The following is a 21445-nucleotide window of genomic DNA, read 5'->3' on the forward strand; positions in this document are numbered from 1 at the left end:
TGGGGCACTTGGAAAAAATGGAGGAGGATAATTGGGTAAGAAATTGTAGAGACTTGATAGTTCCTGGGGCAAAGCCCAGAGGCAGATGGAGGAAGACTTGGCAGGAGGTTATAAGGACAGACTTGATACAGAGGAAGTTGGGTTTAGATCTAACACAGTCTAGATCAGATTGGAAGAGGGTCATTAATATACCCCGTCCAACCCATGCTAGCATGGAAAACAGACGTTAAGCAGAAAATGATAAATGATGATGTCCCTTTAAAGCAAAAATCTTTACGTGAAAAAACATTAATAATAAACAATAACAGTATTTATTTTCTCTAAAGCACACGAAATTTGAAAGCACATCCGGCAAAGCTTAAACCTACCTTAAGTCTAAAGACCCTCGTAGGGATATAAAAAGTTGTAATCCACTCGATTTAAACAAGCCACTCTTAGATTGCTTGTGTCAGTATGCAAGTCTGTTCGTCTTATATGTGTTTCCAGGGGTGATAACCGTTTTCTGTTTTTTAGTCATAACCTGCAAGACAGATTGGTAAAAGGAGAAGAGGTAATTTTTATGATCCAAAATTTTACGTTGACTACTGTGGATGTGTTAACCGAATCTTGCCAACCTTTATATCCACTTTTGTGGAAGGGTTAGGGTTAGAAGTTCGTTTTCATGTCACTTGAGAGCTTATCTCTAGTTAAATTTATGTTTAATTGCTTTTGTTATTTAGATATTCTATTTTTGTTTTGATTACTTAAAATACATTGTCTCAGAAGAATTCGTCCTAAAAAGTGAAAGGTAAGAATTTTTTTGTCTTTTTTATAGAATCAGTTTGGAGGTGTTAAATGTTGAAGGTAATGTTTATTTTTTCTAGATTCAACACACAACAATGTCGCAATAAAGATGAATCTCTGCTATCAAAAATTGATGGAATTTCTTTAGGTGTGTTAGTCCATGAATTCATATACTGACATACCAAACATTTTGATAACTTTTGCTTTTTTTTCAATGCTTTAACTTTTTAGAATCATCTTGCGGAAATGCATCGCATGATTTTTTTTCTTGTAATGATGACGCCTGTACATCCTCCATGTCACCTCACACAACAAGGTATGTAAACTTACATGTAAACACAATGTATATATTTGTTATATTCTGTTGTTTCCTTTAAAATGAAAAAAGAAACCAGGATCGTTTGAACACTCACAATGGAGGAAAAACCAACCCTGTGAACTAAATTTTTTGAATCTAACTGAATAATGTAATATTTGAGTAAATTTGCAAAAATCCATTTATATTGATTTCGGCAGGATTTCAGGTCACACTTTTGACACACAGGTGTTTGCTTTGAGGAAGGTTCCACTGTATTATATATTTTTCCAAATCTGTATTTTTCCGAACCCTCGATTTTACGGAAGTGTTAGGTAGGCTAATTTTTGTGAACTTGAGCTAATAAAGAAAGGAACAGTGTGTTGATCTCAACACTGCAATGATCTCAATTTCAGAGTCGCTCTGTATGTTGACATTTACCAAATTTGGTTTTTTTTACAAGCATGAGTTTTCATTGTAAAATGTTGTAGCTTCTTAGGGATTTCTTTTATACCTGAGATTCAAATCTGTATGCTCCAAGTGCTCCGCTGCCCAAAAAAAACAGCACAGAAACGAATCCAAGTGCTGCTTTAAAATATAGCTTATATTTTTTGCATAATTTTTGCATAATTAAGAAACCACGGCTTTTTGTAAACAAATATGGCTGTTTCAAAGTTCCGTTTCCCGTGGTTTTTTAATTTATGTAAAGTATTCAAATTGGTTCTCACTGCAAGAGTTTCACTGGCGAAAATATGTGCGCCAAAGAAATGAGTTTTTGGAGCAAGAAGGCTTTGACCGTAGTAAGTCAAACTTCTGAGTGCTTTAAATTGAAAATATCATTACCAACTATGAAAACCATCCGAGTATTATATCAATCAAGATGAACTGTTCGATATCTGAAATAAAAATGAATTTCCACAAGATTGAAATAAGTGTCATGGACAAGTATATACATCAATTAAAAAGATAACAAAGCGATACCAGAAGGTGATATACCATCGAAGATATTGAAACAGTTTTCAGACATTTATGCAGAAAAGTTAACACAGACGTTGACTAGATCTATTGAAAGTCAGTTTCCAAAACAGTTAAAATGTGCTGATGTAACACCAATATATAAAAGTGCTGACAAAGCATCTAAGCTTAATTACAGACCTATAAGTAAACTTTCAGCTATGTCTAAGTTTTTTAAAAAGATCATGTTTGATCAGATCCACACATTTATGACACATAAGTTATACCTTTTATTGAATGGGTTTAAAATGTGGCACAAATGTTTGGATCAAAGATAGGTTATAGGAAATTTACTAATAGATTTAAGTAAAGCCTGTTGCTGTGTAAACCACGAATTGCTTTTAGCTAAACTTCATGCATACGGTTTTTCGCTTAGTTCTATTTATTCTATTTAAAAAGCTATCTGAGTGAGCGATAGGGTCGGTGTGAATGGATTTTTAGTATGTGGATGAAGATCTTAAGGGGTGTATCTCAGGGCTCAATTCTCTAAGACCTCTCTTGTTTAACATTTGTATTAATGATTTTATGTGTCTTTTTAATGATAAGGAAGTTGATGCAACTGCAACTATGCTGATGATAACACCCTTTTTACTTCTGATGATAATGTATCTGATGTTAAAAATCATTTAGAAAATGCGTATTTAGAGACACTTGAATGGTTTTTCAGTAATGGCTACAACTGAATGCATCACAATGCAAGTTCATTATTTTTGGAGAACCACTCAACCTGCTAGATATTTATTTAAATTTGTGTAATGTTGAATTGAAAGAAAACAACTCTGTAATTCTTTCAGGCATTAATTTAAAGAACAAACTCATTTACATCGATCATGTTAATAAAGTCTGTTTGAGAGCTAATGTCAAGATTAATGCTTTATCACGAATCACACATTTTATGTCGATTTTTAAACAAGAACTTTTAAAAAATGTTTTTATTGATAGCAATTTAAACTATTGTGCTATGATTTGGGGTTTTCAAGTAGATCATCTCTCTCCAAAATCAACCGTGTTTTCACCAGGACTTCCCGAAATGCATATCAGGAAAACACTTTTCATGTTCACTGCTGTAACTTATTGTTAAAGGAGGTTTATAAGTCAATTATTAGTTTATCTTCTCGCCACATGAAAAGTGTTTTCCCCCTTAAAAATATCTACACAACTTTAGATCTGCTAGTATTATACAACAAAATAGGGTTGCTACTACGAAGCACGGTTTACAAACATTGATTGAATGAATGAATTGATTGAATGAATTGATTGATTGAATGAATGAATGAATGAATGAATTGATTGAATTGATTGATTGAATGAATGAATGAATGAATGAATGAATGAATGAATGAATGAATGAATGAATTGATTGATTGATGCTCCAAGTGAACTGCTTCTCGAAGACATCCAGATTCGACTCTAAATGCCCCAAATTACCAGAGAAATGGTACTTGGAGCGCTTGGAACATTTAGAACCGCATCTTGTGTGCGAAAGAATGCAATTAATGCAATTGCCAATCTGAATTCGTTTGGCAAAATTCAGCACATATTTAGGCAAGCCTCCTTCACTTAACAATAAATATCTTCAAGGCAAATTGTAAAATAGAACACTATATCATTTTTTAAATAGTTTTTTTTGTCTCTCTCTTTCAAACGATAGCATCATTTTTTTTACAAGATTTAACACAGAAATGGAGACCTCAGCATATAAATGCGAAATTTAGAATATTTTTTGTCAATCAAGGGACTGTAATTGGTTAATGCAGCAAGTAAATTTGATTGCCTTTCCGTACGTTGTCATAATTTTGTGTTCATATTTTTCTCTTATTTTCTAGCAACAAACATGGCATTCAACAAAGTCGCACAACAAAGCTGGCAACTGTCCGCTCTTTGTTTTTAACTGTTTATGCTGCAGAGATAGGCCATGATACCAGCCAAAACACAAATACTGGACTGGCTGGTATCCTGGATGGCATAACATCTAAAATGATAAAAGCAGCGCGAGTTGCATACATATGATGACATACTAGAGTATACTGAGGATGATTGTGATATCTGAGTAGTTATATTTGACATGCCTATGTGTGTATATAATGCACCAGTAGTATATTAGTGTCCATATTTCAGTACATAACTTGGAAATTATTTTTGTTGGAATTAGTAGTTGGAATTTTTGAGAAAAAGAAAAGAGTAAAGTAAATAATAATAAAAATTGATAGTACCAAACTCTCCAAATTGATTTTGTAAGATATCTTGCAATTTCACTCGCGTGGGCGCAAGTTAAAAACTTGAAGGATATAATTTTAATAGTTTTTTTGTTATTAGTTGCGATGTTGTTACTTTTATTATAACTAGGTTTATTCATATTTTTGAAATATAATTTATCTAGATAATAATTTTCCTAGATAGTAATTTTCCTTGATTTTTAAGTAGATTTTAAAACAAATTTCTGAACGGATATTTAAACGAATTTGCTGTGTTCACCTCCGCTTATATATTTTGTTTCACTTGCAACTCCTTAAAACAATTAATTAATGTTGGATCAAATCTTGAGATACTAATTTTCCGATGGATCAATCTTTGCACATTTAGTCTCCTACAAAAATTTCAAAAAAAATCAGGAAAATTAAAACTAATTTCATTTCTTTATTTCTTACAGAAGTTTTTCTTAAAGATCGGTCATGTGCAAAAGCATGCGATTGTAAATTTGGTTGATAAAGAATCCGCAAAAATCCCGCAAAACACTATCTCCAACACTAATTAATCAGAAAGTGATTATCAATTTGGGTAAGTTTGCTAAACCTGGTCTCCGAATCAGTTTCGGAATGAACGGGTTGATGACATCATGAAAAAACCCTTAAACCACAGTATTTCCGTAACCGTTTGCCAAAAGTGCATCATCCTATAATTATTTTGATCAGCGTTTTAAGATCTACAAGTCAAGATAAATTTCTGAATTTTTTTTTTGTGTATCAACCGAACATTGGTACGTCATCAAATTTTAAATAATGTATTTTCTTTATTGTTCTTCTGCTTAATTGATTTTTTCAACAGGTTATATCGGCCAGTTGTATTATTTCTTCCTACTTGTTATGATCAGGATAATATACCAATGAGTTTATGTTGTACACAGAGAAAAATTGAAGAAGTTTAAAAAGGTGTTAAAATTGTGCAGTGATATGAATTTTTTAAATTTTCTTTTAGTAATATAATAAAAAATATGCCACTTCCAGCAGCGTTACAAGCTAGATTGAAAAAGCGAGGCTTGGTTGTGAAAGGTTTGTATTATGTGCGCCAAACTATGGTTTTTCTATTCTGATTGTTCACAGGCTCTTATCTACTTGACCTTTAATAATTGAAAACAATAAAAATTGTGCAAGTGACACGTCACTTTGCCCGTCCTTGTGTTTGTGACAGCAAAACTAAGAAATTTAACTTGTTTTTCTAACGATAACATTCTATTCACCTTAATGATTTTGAGAAACAAAATTTTTTGATTTTTTAGATTATGGATATCGTTAATCCTATTTTCTGTTGTTCTAAACAATAGACCTATTGTTTTTAACTTCTTATAACTAATTTTAAATAAAAAATTGTTAAAGACATTTCTCCTTTATCGACATCAAAGGCTCAATCATATTCATCAGAGAAATCATTATCTCTGTCATTGACGTAAAGGTTTAAGGACCTGATTAAAAAGCCACTGACTAATGACTCTTTAATTCTGCAGTTAGCACAATGTCAATGGAAGAAAAAAAATAATAAAGTAAGGGCTGTGAAAAAGATAATAAAGTAAGGGCTGTGTCAAAGTTGATGAATTTACACCATGACCTTATTATACCCCAAATTTTGCTAAGGTTTTAAAATTGAATTTCGCGAATGAAGGAATTGACAAAAATTTGCAAGAACATATTTTCAGGAGCTTACCTCCCAATTAAAAATTGTACTTTTACGAAAACGATGTTATTTTATACACTACATTTCCTGTGATGGAGGTTGTACTTCACGCGAACGCCCAGAGGTTCATGCGGACCATACAGCACACAGGAAATAGTGTGCAGAGAAAAATAGAAGGCCGCAAATTCCTGGATCGTGCCAATATAAACACTTTTTGTTATAAAAAAATCAGGCTGGGAGTTAAGTTATATTGTTCAGAACAATAATAACCAAATAATGAATAAAAATATTGACCTGCCTGGTTGGAATTTTCATTTTCTTTTAAAAAAACGTGTAATAGAGAAGCCCTAGGTAAAACGCATCGTAAAAGAAAAAGGTGCACCTATTACAGAATTTGCGAAGGGTCTATGCTCAAACGCAAAGACACAAGTGGGCTGAGGTTTAGAATTGTTACAGGCTTTCTACCAGCGTTGATCAATACATCTAGTAAAAAGTGTTGATCTTATATCAAAACTCGTTTTGAAAGAGTATCAACTCTGTTAATGAGTCCACGCAGCTCGTTGTTTCTCACCTCTTTGACAGGTTGAAAAAAGAATGCTTTCCAGCGCTACTTCTTTATTTCTATTGCGAAAAGGTGAAGCACAAAAAGACATTTTATAGCTATGTATTCACAAAATTAAAATTGTAGTTATAATTTACTCTTCTTCTTTCACTCTGAGTTTTATTTAATGGGTTTTGCGGCGACATGTTTAAGGGGCCTTTTTTTAAATCCGGCAGATGATATCAAACTTGGGTTAATCCGAAAAAAAACTACCACAAAAGGCAGCTTTTGACGAGAAAGTATGTTGAAACACAAAATGTGGCTTTATATTTGCTTTATCATTTTAAATTTTCCTTAATAAATGTTAAATTACTAATTCTCAACAGTATAAACAGGATAAGATGAACTTTTTTTAAAGTCGGGATAAGCTTTAAAGCATTACGTCAAAAGAAAAAAAAAAATGAAAATCGCGAAATTTAATTCTCGCAAAAATTTATCCATTAAGGTACATAATCTCTTCAAGTACAACAGACACATTTATTGTTCTCATATCATATCAATAAGTAAGGCTTACATATCGCTCCTATAAATTGGTGTTCTGTTTACGCCCAATTACGTAATTAACACTTAAGCCTGTGTGACACTTTAAAGCAGATGCAGAAGCAAGTGAAGTAAAGCCTGTGTCACACTTATGAAGCAGATGCAGATGCAAGCGAAGTAAGCATGCGCAGTTAGTGCGAAGCAAGAAGTGAAGCAAGATGCAAAGCAAGTAGCTCACACTAGCGCAAGAAGATCGCTTGCATTCTTTTGTTAAACATGGATGAAGAGGATTTTTTAGTTATGATTTTGGGATATTTGTTGTTGAAAAAACGACGGCACAAGCGACGAGAAAAAACTCTAAATATTTCAAGAAAAGTATGGGTTCGCAAAATTTTTAAGCATCGTGAACAACGTGGTGTTTACCATACGCTGGTTCAAGAAGTGCTGCTTGGGGACAGAGAATCTTACTTCAATTTAGAATTTTATATAATTTTTTAGCATAAGTTTGTGGAAAGAATTTGTTTTATATAATAACTTAGTAATAACTGAAGCCTGAGTCTTTCCAGTACCTCTTAAATTTTATTGGTCCATCGATAGCAAAGTATGATACTCGATTTAGAAAAGCTATTTCTTCTGCTCAACAATTATCCTTAACAATTCATTATCAAGCTCGGAATCTTTTGTTTTTTATCTTTGTGGTCTTTATCGGATTTATCATACAAAATTGTATATTTCCTGACAACTTTGGCAAGTTTTTCATCTGCCATATTTGTTATTATGAAAGTTCCGCTTTTTTGTTTTTTGTGTTTTACTATTTGCTTCACTTGTACACCTTGCATTACCTGCTCACACTACAAAAATCCTGAAGCAAGCGTGAAGCAGATGCAACAATGAAGCAAGAATATCAAATTTTTTTGATATTCTTGCTTCAACGTTTGCTTCATGCTTCATGCTTGCTTCACTTGCTTCAGTCATGCTCACATTAACTTCCTTCTGCATCAGCATCTGCATCTACTTCATACGTGTGACACAGGCTTTATGATGAGTTAGGTAGCATCTGTTCGCGTTATCTACCAACTAATTTATACTAAGTAGCATAGAAGTTATAAAGGAAACCCATTCTCCAAGCCTTATATTTGGTCACTCAGACGTAGGCTAATTTTGTTTTTATAGAAGCAGACAAAACAGAAGAGAACGAGCCAGAGAAGAAAAAGGTATTTAAAAATAATTGTACACCTCCTCAAAAGTCTTTAATCATATCCTTAATTTTGAAAATCTTTCTTCTTAATCTACTACTAATTTTACTAAACGATATATCGTAAGAAACTTGGGTATGGTTGTTTGCTTGTAACAAAATTAAATGTAAACTGCTTTGGTAAAAGTTTAAAAATAAAATCCATATAGGTGTAATAAATACCCTTATCTAAAAAATTTCGCAAGTTTTTGTCAATTCCGCGAAAATTAGGTCCCGCAAAAATTGTTGCGATAATTTCTATTCACTAAATTCTCAAAAAAATTTTTCTTTTTGAAAAACATTTCTGATGTTTTTCTTCTGGCTTAGGAAGAAGTGCATTATGTAACTTTATATGTATATGTGAAATTCAACTTCAGCAGTCTTTATTTTATGTCTCCTATATAAAAGTCCTTGAAAAATTGAAAATAAAATGTTATCAAATTCTTTTTTTCGCGAAATTTGCAAAATTTAATTCTCCTAAATATTAGGACTTACCAACTTTGCAAAAATTTTATTTTTAAAAATGTCTCGCGAAAATTAGTTTAAGTAAGGTAGTGTAACTATTTACTTTTTATGTAGAAGTTCAAAGACCAACCATTACCACCTGGATGGTTTAAAGTACCTGATCCTGGAAGGTGTGCCACTTGTTTTTTATTAGTTTGTTTGCTTTCCTTTTCTCTCCAGTTTTCAATCGTCAATTTTCTTTGCAGTATCTCGCTACTTTATAAACTGCCTGTCTGTTTGTGCGCAGGAAAAGTTGTTTTACGGAAACACGAAATGCGATATATACAGGACGGGCGAACCCCTGGATTTACTACAGGCGAACAGTATCTTTAATAATAGCCGTATTCTGTCAGTCTGCTCGTGGAAAAAAAAAAGTCGTACTACGGGCACACGAAATAGTTCGTAATTTAAAGACGGGCGACCCTGTGGATTTTTTAAGGACCAGTGTAACTATATTTTAAGTGTGACATCCTTGGTCTGTTTTGCAATAGAATAATTAGCTTGACATCCTTGGTCAGTTTAACGATAGATTGTGATTTTTCTTTTTATTTATGCAAACATTGCATGATATGTTACATCGCAGATTACCTCATCATATTTTTAGTGGACATGCGTACTTTTGGAACGTACATACAAATCAAGTTGCTTGGAGACATCCAAACGATCCACGTGCTGAAATAACATATCCAGCGTCATGGCAACAAAAAAAAGGTAACGCTGTAAATTGTTAATAATTATAATAATCTCACGAAAAACCCTGGCTGTTTATTCGCAAATTTTTATTTCAAATGAAACTGATCAGCAAATCTAAATGCTCAAAACTAATCTGTTAGTCCACTGTTTTTCTTTTTTAGAATCTAAAGAATCAAAATCTACGGATGACGGTAAAGAGGACAAATCGAAATCGAAAGTAAAAACAGGAAAACATCCTAGTTTAGTTAAAGTACGTGTGACCACGAAATTTATTATTGCTTCAATGTTTTACTTTTTTAACTGCGTTTTTTTTGTGAATATAGGCTCAACGGCAGAAAGAAAAAAATGCACCTTATAGAAAAAATAAAAAAGGTAATTTTCTTTTTGTTTGTGTGTTTGTTTTCTTCTATGTTCTTTATCTGTATTGTTTTATTTGTTAAGATGATGATGCTCTCGATCCAATGGATCCAGCCTCGTATTCAGATGTAGGCAGGTAAGAAAAGAAACCTTGCACAATGTAGATTGCACTGTTAAGAAGCACCTCTCAGGCTTATGAGTTATGAGGCCATTATTAATTTCAGCGTACCCAGGTGTTTTAAATGTACATTTTCGGCGGGGAAACACGTGTCTACGTAAGTGTTCGCTATTTTTGTCAGTGGATGCCGTCAAAAATCGATTTAAATAATCCGGCGCCGGCGGATTGCAATATTTATGAAAGTATTTACCGTCGAAATGATGGCCGCTTTTTTTAAAAAAAATATTTACCTGAAAGCTGAAAAATATTTCCTTAACGCTGAAAAATATTCACCCAAGAGCTAAAAAATATTACAAATTCGTCCACTCTAAACTCGCTGCGCATGCGTTCTCTCATACATGCTCCGTATAGACTGGCGTCCGTTTAGAAGCATGGGAAAAACCGTTGCCAACTATTTATGGGCGTGGAAACTAAATAACTTAAATTCCTCTGCATCAAATCTGTCCTTATGACTTCCTGACAAGTCTTTCTCAGTCTCTCACTTAGCTTTGTCCCAAGAACTGACAAGCCTTCACACTCTGTAAAATTTGTTTTCCTGATTTGCAGATATAAGCCATTTCGAACTTATTTCTGTTAATCGATTAGATTTGTTTATTATTTTAGTCGTAAAAATTTTTTAAGGAAATTAACTTTATGAAGTTTAAATTTTGTTAAAAATAATGAAGGTCCCAGAAATCAATAAACAGTTTTTCATTCTTTGGAGAACTTTATTTAAAAGTATTTTCTCTTACGTTGGACAATATTTTTTAGTAAGCGTGATAAAAATATTAAGGCCTTGCAAATACATTTAATATTTTTCAGTACATGCGCCTGAAAAATCAAGTTTGTATTTTGTAGTCATAGTAACCGGTCTCTATTTTAACATTTTGTAAGCATATATTTTAAGTGGCAGAAAACTACTTTAAATGGAGTACGTAGAGATAGGATATTTTTTATTGGGAAAGCGCATGTAGCTATACCCCGACTGGCTTTAACCCGTCCTAAAAATAAATTGGCTATATTCCCGGAACGAAAGGTTACATTTTTGAGCTAAAATATTTGTGAAAAACTTCGAACTCCGTACATCAGGGATCTACTCTCCAAGTCCTAAAGGCTAAAGGGGTTCATTAAACACAAAGCTTGTGAAATGGTGGCACAGCCGTGGTCATACTAATTTTGGTGTAATTTACTTCCCTTTGCATGCTAAATTTATGTTCATATTTCATAACAATATTAATTCTTTTATAGAGGGTCGTGGTCAACCGGTCTAAAAGAAGATTCCGAAGTTAAAACTGGAGTCGATACAACAGCGAGTGGGCCATTATTTCAACAACGCCCGTATCCAAGTCCTGGAGATATTCTTCGTCGAAATAAGAAAGTACAAAACGAAGATGACGATTAAGATATACCTTAAGCTGCAAGTCAGTTGGAAACACAAGTAATAATATGAACCTCACGTCAACCGAAAAATGAAACAGTTTAAGTGTGACTGTTGTGACATTTAAGTATTGTAAATTACGAAGCTTATGTGCTACAAATTAAATTAAAAGCCCTAAATACGTCGTGACACGTGTTTTGTCGTGCTCAACGCGTGTGTACACGTTCAACTCTGTTATACTGAAACAAAAACCATTTTTTAACGCCTTTTGTTTTTTCTTTTTGAATCTTCTACAGCTTATTTACGATTTCTTGTTGAAACACATTTTGCGAGTGTCTACAGGATCACACGTTCCGCGTTAAAGCACAATACAGTGTTGTGAATACAATGTTGTAACGCAAAATAAAAACAAAACAACTGAAATAATGTTTTATGTTTATACTACATGAATCTGGTCAAAAAGATGGTCGATGTTTTTACTCATTTAGGTGTAAGTCCTTCGCAACCATGTTGGCTGTAATACTATGATAAATATTTCGGTTTTCTTTAAACGTTGCGATCGCCATATCTCGCGTTTCTTCGTTTTTATACATCTCCCTAAAAAACGGATCAAATATTTTATGTATTATCATATCTTTGAAAAATTATTGAGTGTGTGGTATTATAACGTAGATGAATGAATTCGGCCATTCGTGTTTATCTCTTATCATATCCGTATTAAAGACGTATTTCGGAAACACGAATTTAAATTGTCCCTACGGTTCAACGGACTTTTTTTAACTCCAAATAGTGGTGGAGATTACGGAGAGTACAGAAAAGTTTAGAAACACCCATATGTTTGCAAGCTCTTACTTTCAAATGTCACATAGTCTTACCGTAATAGATAGCATTGCAGCCATCGCACTTATATTTATACAAGGCTTTTAAACGCAGAGCCCTTAAGGACGGTCCTTAAAACGGAAAAAATCTCCAATTCTACAACACGTGTTGCTTAGACGAGATCGCAGTTTCAAAGATAATTTACCTAAGTTTGATAAAATAATAAGAATTTCGCCTTAATGCGTCGATCGATGAGGCTTGAGGGATAGCCAGTTCTTAACAGTGTTTTAAGATCCTGCATTTCCAAATAAAACCTAGAAAAGTCTGAAACAAGTTTGAAAATTCGGAAAACCAATGAATCCAGTTTCTATGTTCATCTGGCACCTAACGTGAAGGATATATTGGTGTGTTGACTATTAAGATAGTCCTTAAAAAAAGTGGCTAGGAGATGAAAACAAAACATCATCTACATATCTTCTATAATATACAGGCGTAAACGCTGATAGACAATTATCTAATCAAACCTTTTCATGATGTGAAAGAAAGGCATTAGCAAGACTGGATCCAAGAGATGAACCCATCGCAACACCATCGACCTGCTTGTATAACTGACCGTCAAACGAGAAATAGCAGTTTTGTTTAGCCAAGGATAGAAGCTTTTTAAAACCACCTTTACATAAATTATTAACTTTGTCAGTGTGACCAAAGGATATTCGTGTAAAGAGAATCAACATCTAAGCTTGCCATAAATAAATTACAATCCTGGTTCTTAATTTCATACGCAAACAAAAAGGGGTCAGAAACAGTAAACTCATTGACCGTTAAAGGTGCCAAGAGTGGAACAAGAAATTTAGCCAACTTGTAAGTGGGTGTGACAATAGCCGATAAAATGGGCCTAAAAGTTGGACTACCATTAACAATAGACTTATGAATCTCACAAAGACCATATATTATTCCTAACTTCAAACCAGGTTTTTCCATTTTTTTTATATAATTTCCTATTTAAGGAACCATTATTCAACAACGTTTTCAAAACTGTAGTAACATGTTTCGCTTGATTGATTATAAAATCGAGTTCTTTTGTGAATTTTTGTAAATTGCAGCTTTATTTAGTGAAGCGAGAATAACATAAAAAAAACTTATTAAAAGTATCAACAGAATGCAGTAGCAGTGGAGTGATATCAATTCATTTTTCGCTCATGACTAAAACTGCTCCAGAGCTGTACGAACACGCAGTTTCAAAAAAATCATTTCGGATTCCTATCCGTGGAAGTGTAAACATTGTTTTAAATTTAGCATTTGGTCGACGACCATACTTTAATTTAATATAAGATATACGGCTGACACAAAAACTGAAAATTTCAGGGAGCGGAAAAATACTTCGAGTCATCGAGAGCTTCTTACAAGCATCAATTCCGAGCAATCAAGTATCCCAGTTGTTTTCGAGATTCGAATGTGCATAAAAATATAACAATAGTGAAATACCAATATTTTATGAACTATCGCAGAATTCGCTAACAGCATTAGGATTTGTATATGAACGTTTACAGCTCTCCTTCGCTGAACTCACCTGTATAACGGACGCACGAATTTCATTCTTCCTTGGGATAACACAAACTCAATGGTTTTCGGATATGCTTCTTTCAATTTAGCACGAACACACATGCGAAGCAAGCTACAGAACATAAGTTTGGAAAACAAAATTTTATTTATGTATTCCGAGACATAACAAAAGTTTGATTGTGATGTTTATGTTTACTGTCTTGTAAATCAAATACGTAATTGCCTTGGTTACCCGAACCTCGATCGCCCAAAAATATTTTGTTTGTTTGTTTTTTACCTTAATCGAAAACAGACAAAAATTTGAATCTTCTCTCAAGAAACTATTGTTTATTTATTTCCACATAAACTAATTACTGGCAGTTTTTTTATTTTTTATTTTTAATTTTAAATCTGAAATTTTTCTCAAAATAACAATTTTTGTGTTTAAAATCTCACAAATAATTATTTGCGCAGTTTAGTTTGTTCCATCATAAAACTAATTTGTTATCTTGGAAAAATTAATTAAAAACGAAAGAGTAACAGGTAAGATTATAAGTTTTTATAAAAAATATCATAGAGGGCGAGACAATTAAAAAAGCGACTAACCTGAACTGGATTTCGGACACATTGTATGTGAACAACTTGTAAACCTCGATCATCTTTTCCAATTTCGCCACACTAATCGAGTCCTAAAAACAAAGTGGATTGACTTACTCAATCAAACATTAAATCAACAATAAGGCTGAGAACAACCACACCTATCAAAGAATTTGTTTCGTTTTGCACCTCTTGATACAGTTTCGTCAAAAAGTCGATTTTTTGTAACGTTGTAAAGGATGCGTAATTCTCTTCTTTGAAAACTTCTAAATGTTCGGGATCCGCCTAAAAAAGCGCGAAACGTTACATTGCAGTGATGACGTCATTTTTTGAGGTTGAAAATAAGATAAGGGTGGGTGTAAAATGTCCAATTATAAACGAATGAGGCGTATTTTGCATTGCTTTATCCTAGTTCCAATTAGACTGAAATATATTGCAATAAACATTGAGGGGGAGGAGCGATGGTCACGTTTGACACCATTGTGCTATACGTCATTGCTATTCAGCGAAGAAATTTATACTCCTTTATTTATAGTTCTCTATATAGAATGCACAGAATAATTTAGATCGATATAGCAAACGCGATGTTGTTTAATGATTCCCGTCGTTTTCCACTGGCCAACGGCTATAGTGAATAAGCACGCTTACTTACGTTGTTCCATTCGTCGCACAGATTCTGACAAGCAGATGATAGTGTGGTATCATACCTAGAAAATAAAACCACAACGTAGGTTAAGTTGTTTCAAAAGTTATCAAATGTTACTACGTTTCGAAAACACATACATACGTTTCGAAAACACATACATACGTTTCGAAAACACACACTTACGTTTCGAAAACACATACGTACATACGCTTATTATTGGTTAGTTAGAACAAACTTTTTTATGTCATAAATTTATACTTTGTGCTGATATGTAGTAATGTAATAGCACTTTACTACCAACTTCAAGAAATAAATAGACTTACATGTCTACTACATGTACAGGAGGCATTCCTGGTGAGTGCAACCACGCATTCCAGTCAATTTTCTTTAATTTATCTGCCTTTAAAGTATTAACAAAAATGTATTACTATTTTTTCTGAAAAATGGCCCAGTGTATTTTCCACTTTAATTTTCCCTTATATTTACAATTTTTCTCCTGCAGTAGAACCACAAATAATTCTTTGAATGTCGTCAACGGAGGCAACAAGCAAACGGATATTTGGAAGATAAATTGAATTTCGTATGTCTAACATAAACACAAACAGGATTTTGTTGTTGAAAATTTTAAACCATTTTTGAGAAGTTGACGATATTGTTATAAAAAAGTGAAATTTAAGATTTTCAAAAAAAACTAAGGAAATTTTAAAATATTAATGCGTGAAGTACAAATGTAGCATTTCTGTGCATTTTGAAAATAAAAACAAGCAGCCAGTTGTGAAATTAAAATTAAAGCATTTTGCGGAGAAAGCTCTTAGAAAACCTACTTTTAAAGGATACTTGTGGAGTTTTGAGGAGGCTTCAAGATTGAGGAGAATTGAGGAGTTTTTTCGAGGCGTGGTAAAGTGCAACTTAAAAAGCGGATTTTTTAACAGAATGACATTTTCGTGTTTCATCTGCATTGGTGAAAAGAGGGCAATAAATAAGTAAAAAAACAAACAAACAAACCTTATCCTTGAAGTATTCGTGCAAATAAGATTTAAAATCATCCGTTAGCACTGTTTTGTATTCGTAGTGCTTGATGTAGCTCTTCAAGAATGGATTAAAAATGGCTATAAAGTCACAATGAATACTAGAAAAAATTCAGCTTTAAATTTGACATTAACCATGATTTACACGTAGCATATTTTCATATACAAGATTAAATTCTAAAAGATTTTGATCATTTTTGTTTAAAAAAAAGTGAGATTTAAGGAGTTTGATTTAAATGCATTTTTTGCTGGATTTAGTTGGCTCTTTAAAATTAAAAAGAATTGCGAAATTTTGAGTTAGCATAGCCTGCTAAAGATTTCAGTTTAAAATACCAAAGATGTGCAATTTTGTCAATTTCGTCAATTCTTTATGTGCCAAAATGGTAGCTACAATTGTGAGAAAGTAAAGAACTTATGAAACATTACACATTCTGGCAAGAATAAACATCCAAATGCTGCTACAGTCATCTACAAACCAACTTACACGGTCCGCCTACTAAGGATTCAATGTAATACAAAAACGCATATCCTTTCTCATAAGGTACACTTGAGAAAGAATCATCTGGATCTATCCCTTTTAGAGTAGGTGTTAACGCCGTAAGAGGATTAGTCGCACCAAATAGTTCAATCTAAAAAATGCACAATAGGATGGTAGACATGAAGGAGAACCCTAGAAAAGACGAAAATCTTTCACACAAAGGGATTTTTTTTCAATGAAATGTAACTTCTGGTGGAGAATCTACTTAAAGCGCATGCGCGACTTACTGTTTACGCATCTACAAGTCACTTCGCTTCCTACGCTATTCTTATCTCCATTATTTTAAGCAATTAGATTTGAAATTAACAATGACAATTTAGAGTGTGACAATATCAAAATGTTCATGCCATCGTTTCTGTCCAGGTGAGTATTTAATAAACGTATTTAGTAAAACAAGGTTACGGAAAACTTAGTGATGTTGTTACACCGTATGTTCAAATTTTTATGATCAGAATAATAATAAACCCCCTGCAATAAAGAACGCGCTCTAGAAAATATTCTTTTTAAATCTTGGAACAGAAAAAAGCACTACCCCGTTAGCCTTATTAGCCTGGTTTTTTCGTGAACCATAACTTCCAACATTCTGAACATACAGTGGATCTGTTCCTGCTCCGCATCCCTATATACAGTTGACTCTCCCATTATCTCGAACAAAAACATTGGTTCCGTCAGCATTTACAGCCTCGCTAACTAAAATTAGTCCCGCTATCACGAACTCCGCTATCCCGAATTATTCGACATTTTGAACTAATTTTTGGTTCCTAGCGACAAATTACAGTCGTTATCACGCAAAAAAAAATGCTCATAGCAAAAAGTCTCTCAACAGTTCTCTCAAAATGTTTTTCAATAAAATATAGTTTACTTACAGTGTCTTGTAAGTATTGCCATCCTCCTGATAAAAATAAAACATAAAATATTTAACTCGATAAGAAAGTCGGTAAACAAACCTCTCCCACGAGATCATTCCAGCCACCTATAAGAAAGCGAGTGACGACGTTAACAACTCCCCATAAGTTGTACGTTCGCTAAACCCTGGCGTCAAATGCTGTTACACTCACAAATTTTTATATGAAAATTCGAAACCTGAAATATCAGCCTGTCTGCAAGAAAAACGTCGGGTTGCGGAAATATGAATTGCGATATATAAGGGACGGGCGAACCCGTAGATTTATATTTTACCTGTTGAAACTGGTTGCGCCACAGCTTTACCGCCACAAGGTTATTTTATTACTTCATGCTAACAGGTGGACGAAATGCACGAAACATCGATTAGCAAATATGTCTGACGGGCGTTCTGTGCATTTTCTGAGGGTTACCAACTAGTATAATTATATGCATTTCTAACTATCCTTACAATTTAAAAAATTGTGTCATCTTCATCGTTCAATGTGGATATCAATATCACATTACTGATCTTTAGACCGAATTTCTTTACCGTTGTTTTGACAACGGTAAAGAAACAACATTCAAACTCCCTTCACACAATGTAAAAATGTTTCATGGTTTCCTTGATAATACCGCAAATTTACTAGAAAAACTAATACTAACTGATAGCCATAAACTGTCTCAGAGGTTCTCCATCAAGTAGACCGATAATTTTTCCCTCTAAGAATCTTGTGAATCCTTCGTTCAACCTATAACATAAACAGTTTAATAACAGGTGTCGCGTTGTATGAATTAGTGCAGACAAACTAATCATTTTTTTTGCAAGCGTGGAAATATTTAGATTGTGTAACCTTTGACTTTTTTATATACAGAACTATGTTCCAACTATGTTCCAGTTGTTATTATAAGGATACAACTATATTAGAACCAGACCTTATCAGTACTATTTAGCTACATATTCAAATGACGTCACTGGGATCAGAAATAAAACTTTTTCTCCTTTTAATATATTTAACTTCTCTTGATTTAATTATGCTATATGCTCATACTTAGTAGATTTGTGGATTCGTTTTATACAAAAAAAGCAATTTAATGACATATTAGTAGGATTACAAATGACGTCACTTTTTCCAGAAAGTTTCTTATGTTACCGACCAAAATATAAAGATCAGCTGATCTATATAATAGTAGCCCTTTTTTATGTCCACTAGTGTGTAATTAAAGACGGACGATCCCGTGGATTTTTCCTCCGGTAGCGACTAGACTATATTATAATACCGTATACCTTTATCTTTCACGCAAAATGGTACCACAAGTAGCGACACCCACGCAATGCAGTACAAAAAGGACGGGCGAACCCGCAGATTTTTCCACGCGCCACCGACTATTTAGATATAAATATCAAGTCATAAGATATAAAGATCAAGTCATCAAGATAAAAAGATCAGTTCATCAAGATATAAAGATCAAGCCATCAAGATATAGATATCAGTTCGTCAATATATAGAGATCAGTTCATCAATATATAAAGATCAGCTCATCAAGATACAAAGATCAGCTCATCAAGATATAGAGATCAATTCGTCAATATGTAAAGTTCAGTTCATCAAGATATAAAGATCAGTTCATCAAGATATAGAGATCAATTCGTCAATATGTAAAGTTCAGTTCATCAAGATATAAAGATCAGTTCATCAAGATATAAAGATCGAGTCATCAAGATATAAAGATCGAGTCCCGGTTGTTCTAAAAAATTGTTAATGCATTGCTTTTTCCCTCTAATCTATCACCTTTCGGTTTGATGACAAACTCAGAGCTAGTGAACAAATTAATAAAAAAAACTCACCAAAAGTGTTCCCACGTTCTGTTAGTTACTAAATTGCCAGTCCAACTGTGCGTAATCTCATGTGCTACCAACTGTAAAAACAACAGTACATTTTACATTTTATGATTAGCATTGACAATTCTCTACAGCAAATGATGGTGTATGAGGCCACAGCTCAAACAAATTTATCTGTTTCATCAGTCAACATTGATAGGATTTGGATGTCTTCTTTATTATTACCCGTATTTTGTTTTGTTCACAATGGCTGCCAAGTCGGTAATTTGTGCTTAGGATGCACAAAATAAAAAAGTCAAGGATACATACGACGAGAGCAAATGTATTTTTCCAGGCGTTCATGACTAGACTCTCTTTCAATAGACTCTATAATAGTTGTATTTTGCCTATCTGCCCGCCAGACCAGAGTCGTCTTAACAAATGCACGAAATGGCAAGATATCTTTTACTAAAAACCTGATCTTGGCTTATATGCTTTTGTGATGCCAATATCAGTTCAGCCTTTAAGATGCTGATGCACGAAATGAATGCGATACACTCTTACCTACTAGACACTACCGCAAAATATATTTACCTCTTTTAAAAAAATTTTGGATAGATTTTTTCACGAACTGACTGCTTGTCTAGTAAAAAAATACGTTGAAGATTTGCCCCAGCCCTTCTAAGAATTCCAGATCTTTGTGTTTGATGCAATCATCTAGTTGATTTACAATTCCCAATAGCATCGTAAATGCTTTTTAGCATATTGCTTGATTTACACCTTTGTTTGCAATATATAATTAGGTCATTGCCATCTCAATAAAATATTTTCTCCAACAATCTCCTTGCTTATAAAAAGCAAATTTCATGAAAATGAATCCTTGCAGAAAATCTATGCAGCGTCCAAAAATAGCAACCTTTATACAGTAAATTCACATGACAATTCTCTGCTTAAGGTACTTCTGTTAGCATTGGAAGTATAACGTTTCGACAAGTTCAAAACATACATAGAAGTGCTACGTTAAAAAAACTATGGTAACATGCAGGTATTTTGGAACAGCAATTCACTTACTCCTGTTAAAGATCTGTCGCCTGCCTATAAAAGAGACAAGAAAAAGAGAAATTAAAAATAGCATGATTTTTATCATTCCATTCATTCATTCACTCATTTACGTGTTTATATCCCCTATCCAGCTATTTCTTGTTTTGTCCAATACTTGCAATTTTGGAGAATTATCGAACGCAAAAATGACAATAAAACTGGGTTCAGTCTGCTAAAATTTTCTATAAACAAAAAATTAATACATTCTTAATTTAAATATTTTTTATGCCAAAAAATGAATTAAAACCTTACAATAACTGTTGGAGTCGCAAATGTCAAGCATGGGTTCTCCATTCCACCATAAGGAAAAGATGGTGGAAGTATGAGCAAATCATATTGGCCCCAAACATATGGTCCCATCAGCGATTCACCAGCCTTAAGCATTTCTTCAACCTCAAAAACAAATTTTTCATAGTCTCATACATCACGTTCAACTACTCCAATTATTTTATTTACAAATAACATTTTAGTCTATTGGAAAAGAAGTTACTGTAAAAAATTATGTACAAATATTACAAATATTAAATATAAAACTTGTTCCTTTAAAATATTAGTCTTGAGTTCAACTGTCAACAATGAGGAGAAAGCTGTTATTAAAAAATCTACTTTTGGAGGGGATTTGAGAAGTTTTGCCAAGGCCTTTTAAAAGTAAGGAAAATTGGGGAGCCATGGTAATCTTCCAAATTTTATGTATAAAAAGATTTAGGAGTAAAATTCATTAACAACAGAACTTTTCTTGGGTATAAATATTTACCTCTTAGATTGCAACAACTTAAAACATAAAAACTTATCGTTAGGAAAGATTTACTTCACTTCTGACAGTGATTTAACTATTCAAATTCTTTTTCCCAACATTTGCATCTACGTATAAAAGAGATAACACAAACCTTTGCAAATTCATATTCACAAGCGTCAATCATTTCAGCCTCACACCAAACTTTGGAACGTGGACCAACAGTCCTAAGAAACAATAATGAAATGTAGAAACTAAAATTAATGTTCCCTATGTTGCATTCTTATTATATTAAACTAAATGTTACAAAATTAGAAGAATACGTAGACAAACAAACTTGTGACAGACAAACT

At 33.2% G+C, this 21445-nt stretch overlaps 3 protein-coding genes across 7 annotated transcripts in view; 2 read left to right on the forward strand and 1 right to left on the reverse strand.

Annotated features, from left to right (window-relative positions):
- LOC130625335 (myotubularin-related protein 14-like) overlaps positions 1–4479 on the forward strand; it is a 44345-nt gene extending 39866 nt beyond the window's left edge. For all 4 annotated transcript variants that reach the window (XM_057440408.1, XM_057440409.1, XM_057440407.1 and 1 more), the window contains 5 exons: positions 514–550; positions 720–787; positions 864–931; positions 1015–1099; positions 3919–4479. In XM_057440408.1, the coding sequence (XP_057296391.1) occupies positions 514–550; positions 720–787; positions 864–931; positions 1015–1099; positions 3919–4102 (442 nt within the window). In that variant the 3' untranslated portion in view covers positions 4103–4479. The remainder of the gene's footprint in view (positions 1–513; positions 551–719; positions 788–863; positions 932–1014; positions 1100–3918) is intronic.
- Positions 4480–5287: 808 nt separating this feature from the next.
- LOC130625340 (polyglutamine-binding protein 1-like) lies at positions 5288–11646 on the forward strand. Its single transcript, XM_057440418.1, has 8 exons — positions 5288–5361; positions 8235–8275; positions 8875–8930; positions 9404–9510; positions 9654–9742; positions 9816–9864; positions 9934–9985; positions 11255–11646. The coding sequence occupies exons 1-8, from the start codon at positions 5304–5306 to the stop codon at positions 11406–11408; spliced, it is 606 nt and encodes a 201-aa protein (XP_057296401.1). The 5' UTR covers positions 5288–5303; the 3' UTR covers positions 11409–11646.
- A 114-nt stretch (positions 11647–11760) lies between these two features.
- Positions 11761–21445, reverse strand: part of LOC130625334 (leukotriene A-4 hydrolase-like) — a 33352-nt gene continuing 23667 nt past the window's right edge. The window contains exons 7-20 of one of the 2 annotated variants that reach the window (XM_057440406.1): positions 21247–21319; positions 20612–20752; positions 20330–20353; positions 19286–19356; positions 18103–18188; positions 17502–17527; positions 16501–16645; positions 15994–16097; positions 15312–15388; positions 14995–15049; positions 14532–14627; positions 14352–14434; positions 13774–13878; positions 11761–11981 (exon numbers count right to left, since the gene is read on the reverse strand). In XM_057440406.1, the coding sequence (XP_057296389.1) occupies positions 11861–11981; positions 13774–13878; positions 14352–14434; positions 14532–14627; positions 14995–15049; positions 15312–15388; positions 15994–16097; positions 16501–16645; positions 17502–17527; positions 18103–18188; positions 19286–19356; positions 20330–20353; positions 20612–20752; positions 21247–21319 (1207 nt within the window). In that variant the 3' untranslated portion in view covers positions 11761–11860. Of the gene's footprint in view, positions 11982–13773; positions 13879–14351; positions 14435–14531; positions 14628–14994; positions 15050–15311; positions 15389–15993; positions 16098–16500; positions 16646–17420; positions 17447–17501; positions 17528–18102; positions 18189–19285; positions 19357–20329; positions 20354–20611; positions 20753–21246; positions 21320–21445 lie in introns of both variants that reach the window. The other variant, XM_057440405.1, reaches the window with a different exon arrangement.

Source organism: Hydractinia symbiolongicarpus, chromosome 14, assembly GCF_029227915.1.
Source record: "Hydractinia symbiolongicarpus strain clone_291-10 chromosome 14, HSymV2.1, whole genome shotgun sequence".
Classification (NCBI taxonomy): domain Eukaryota; kingdom Metazoa; phylum Cnidaria; class Hydrozoa; order Anthoathecata; family Hydractiniidae; genus Hydractinia; species Hydractinia symbiolongicarpus.

Coding starts and splice junctions, on each gene's coding strand:
- LOC130625340 (XM_057440418.1), top strand. CDS start 5,304: ATGCCACTTCCAGCAGCGTTACAAGCTAGATTGAAAAAGCGAGGCTTG. Junction 5,362..8,234: donor GCGAGGCTTGGTTGTGAAAG/GTTTGTATTATG, acceptor TTGTTTTTATAG/AAGCAGACAAAACAGAAGAG. Junction 9,865..9,933: donor TTATAGAAAAAATAAAAAAG/GTAATTTTCTTT, acceptor TTATTTGTTAAG/ATGATGATGCTCTCGATCCA.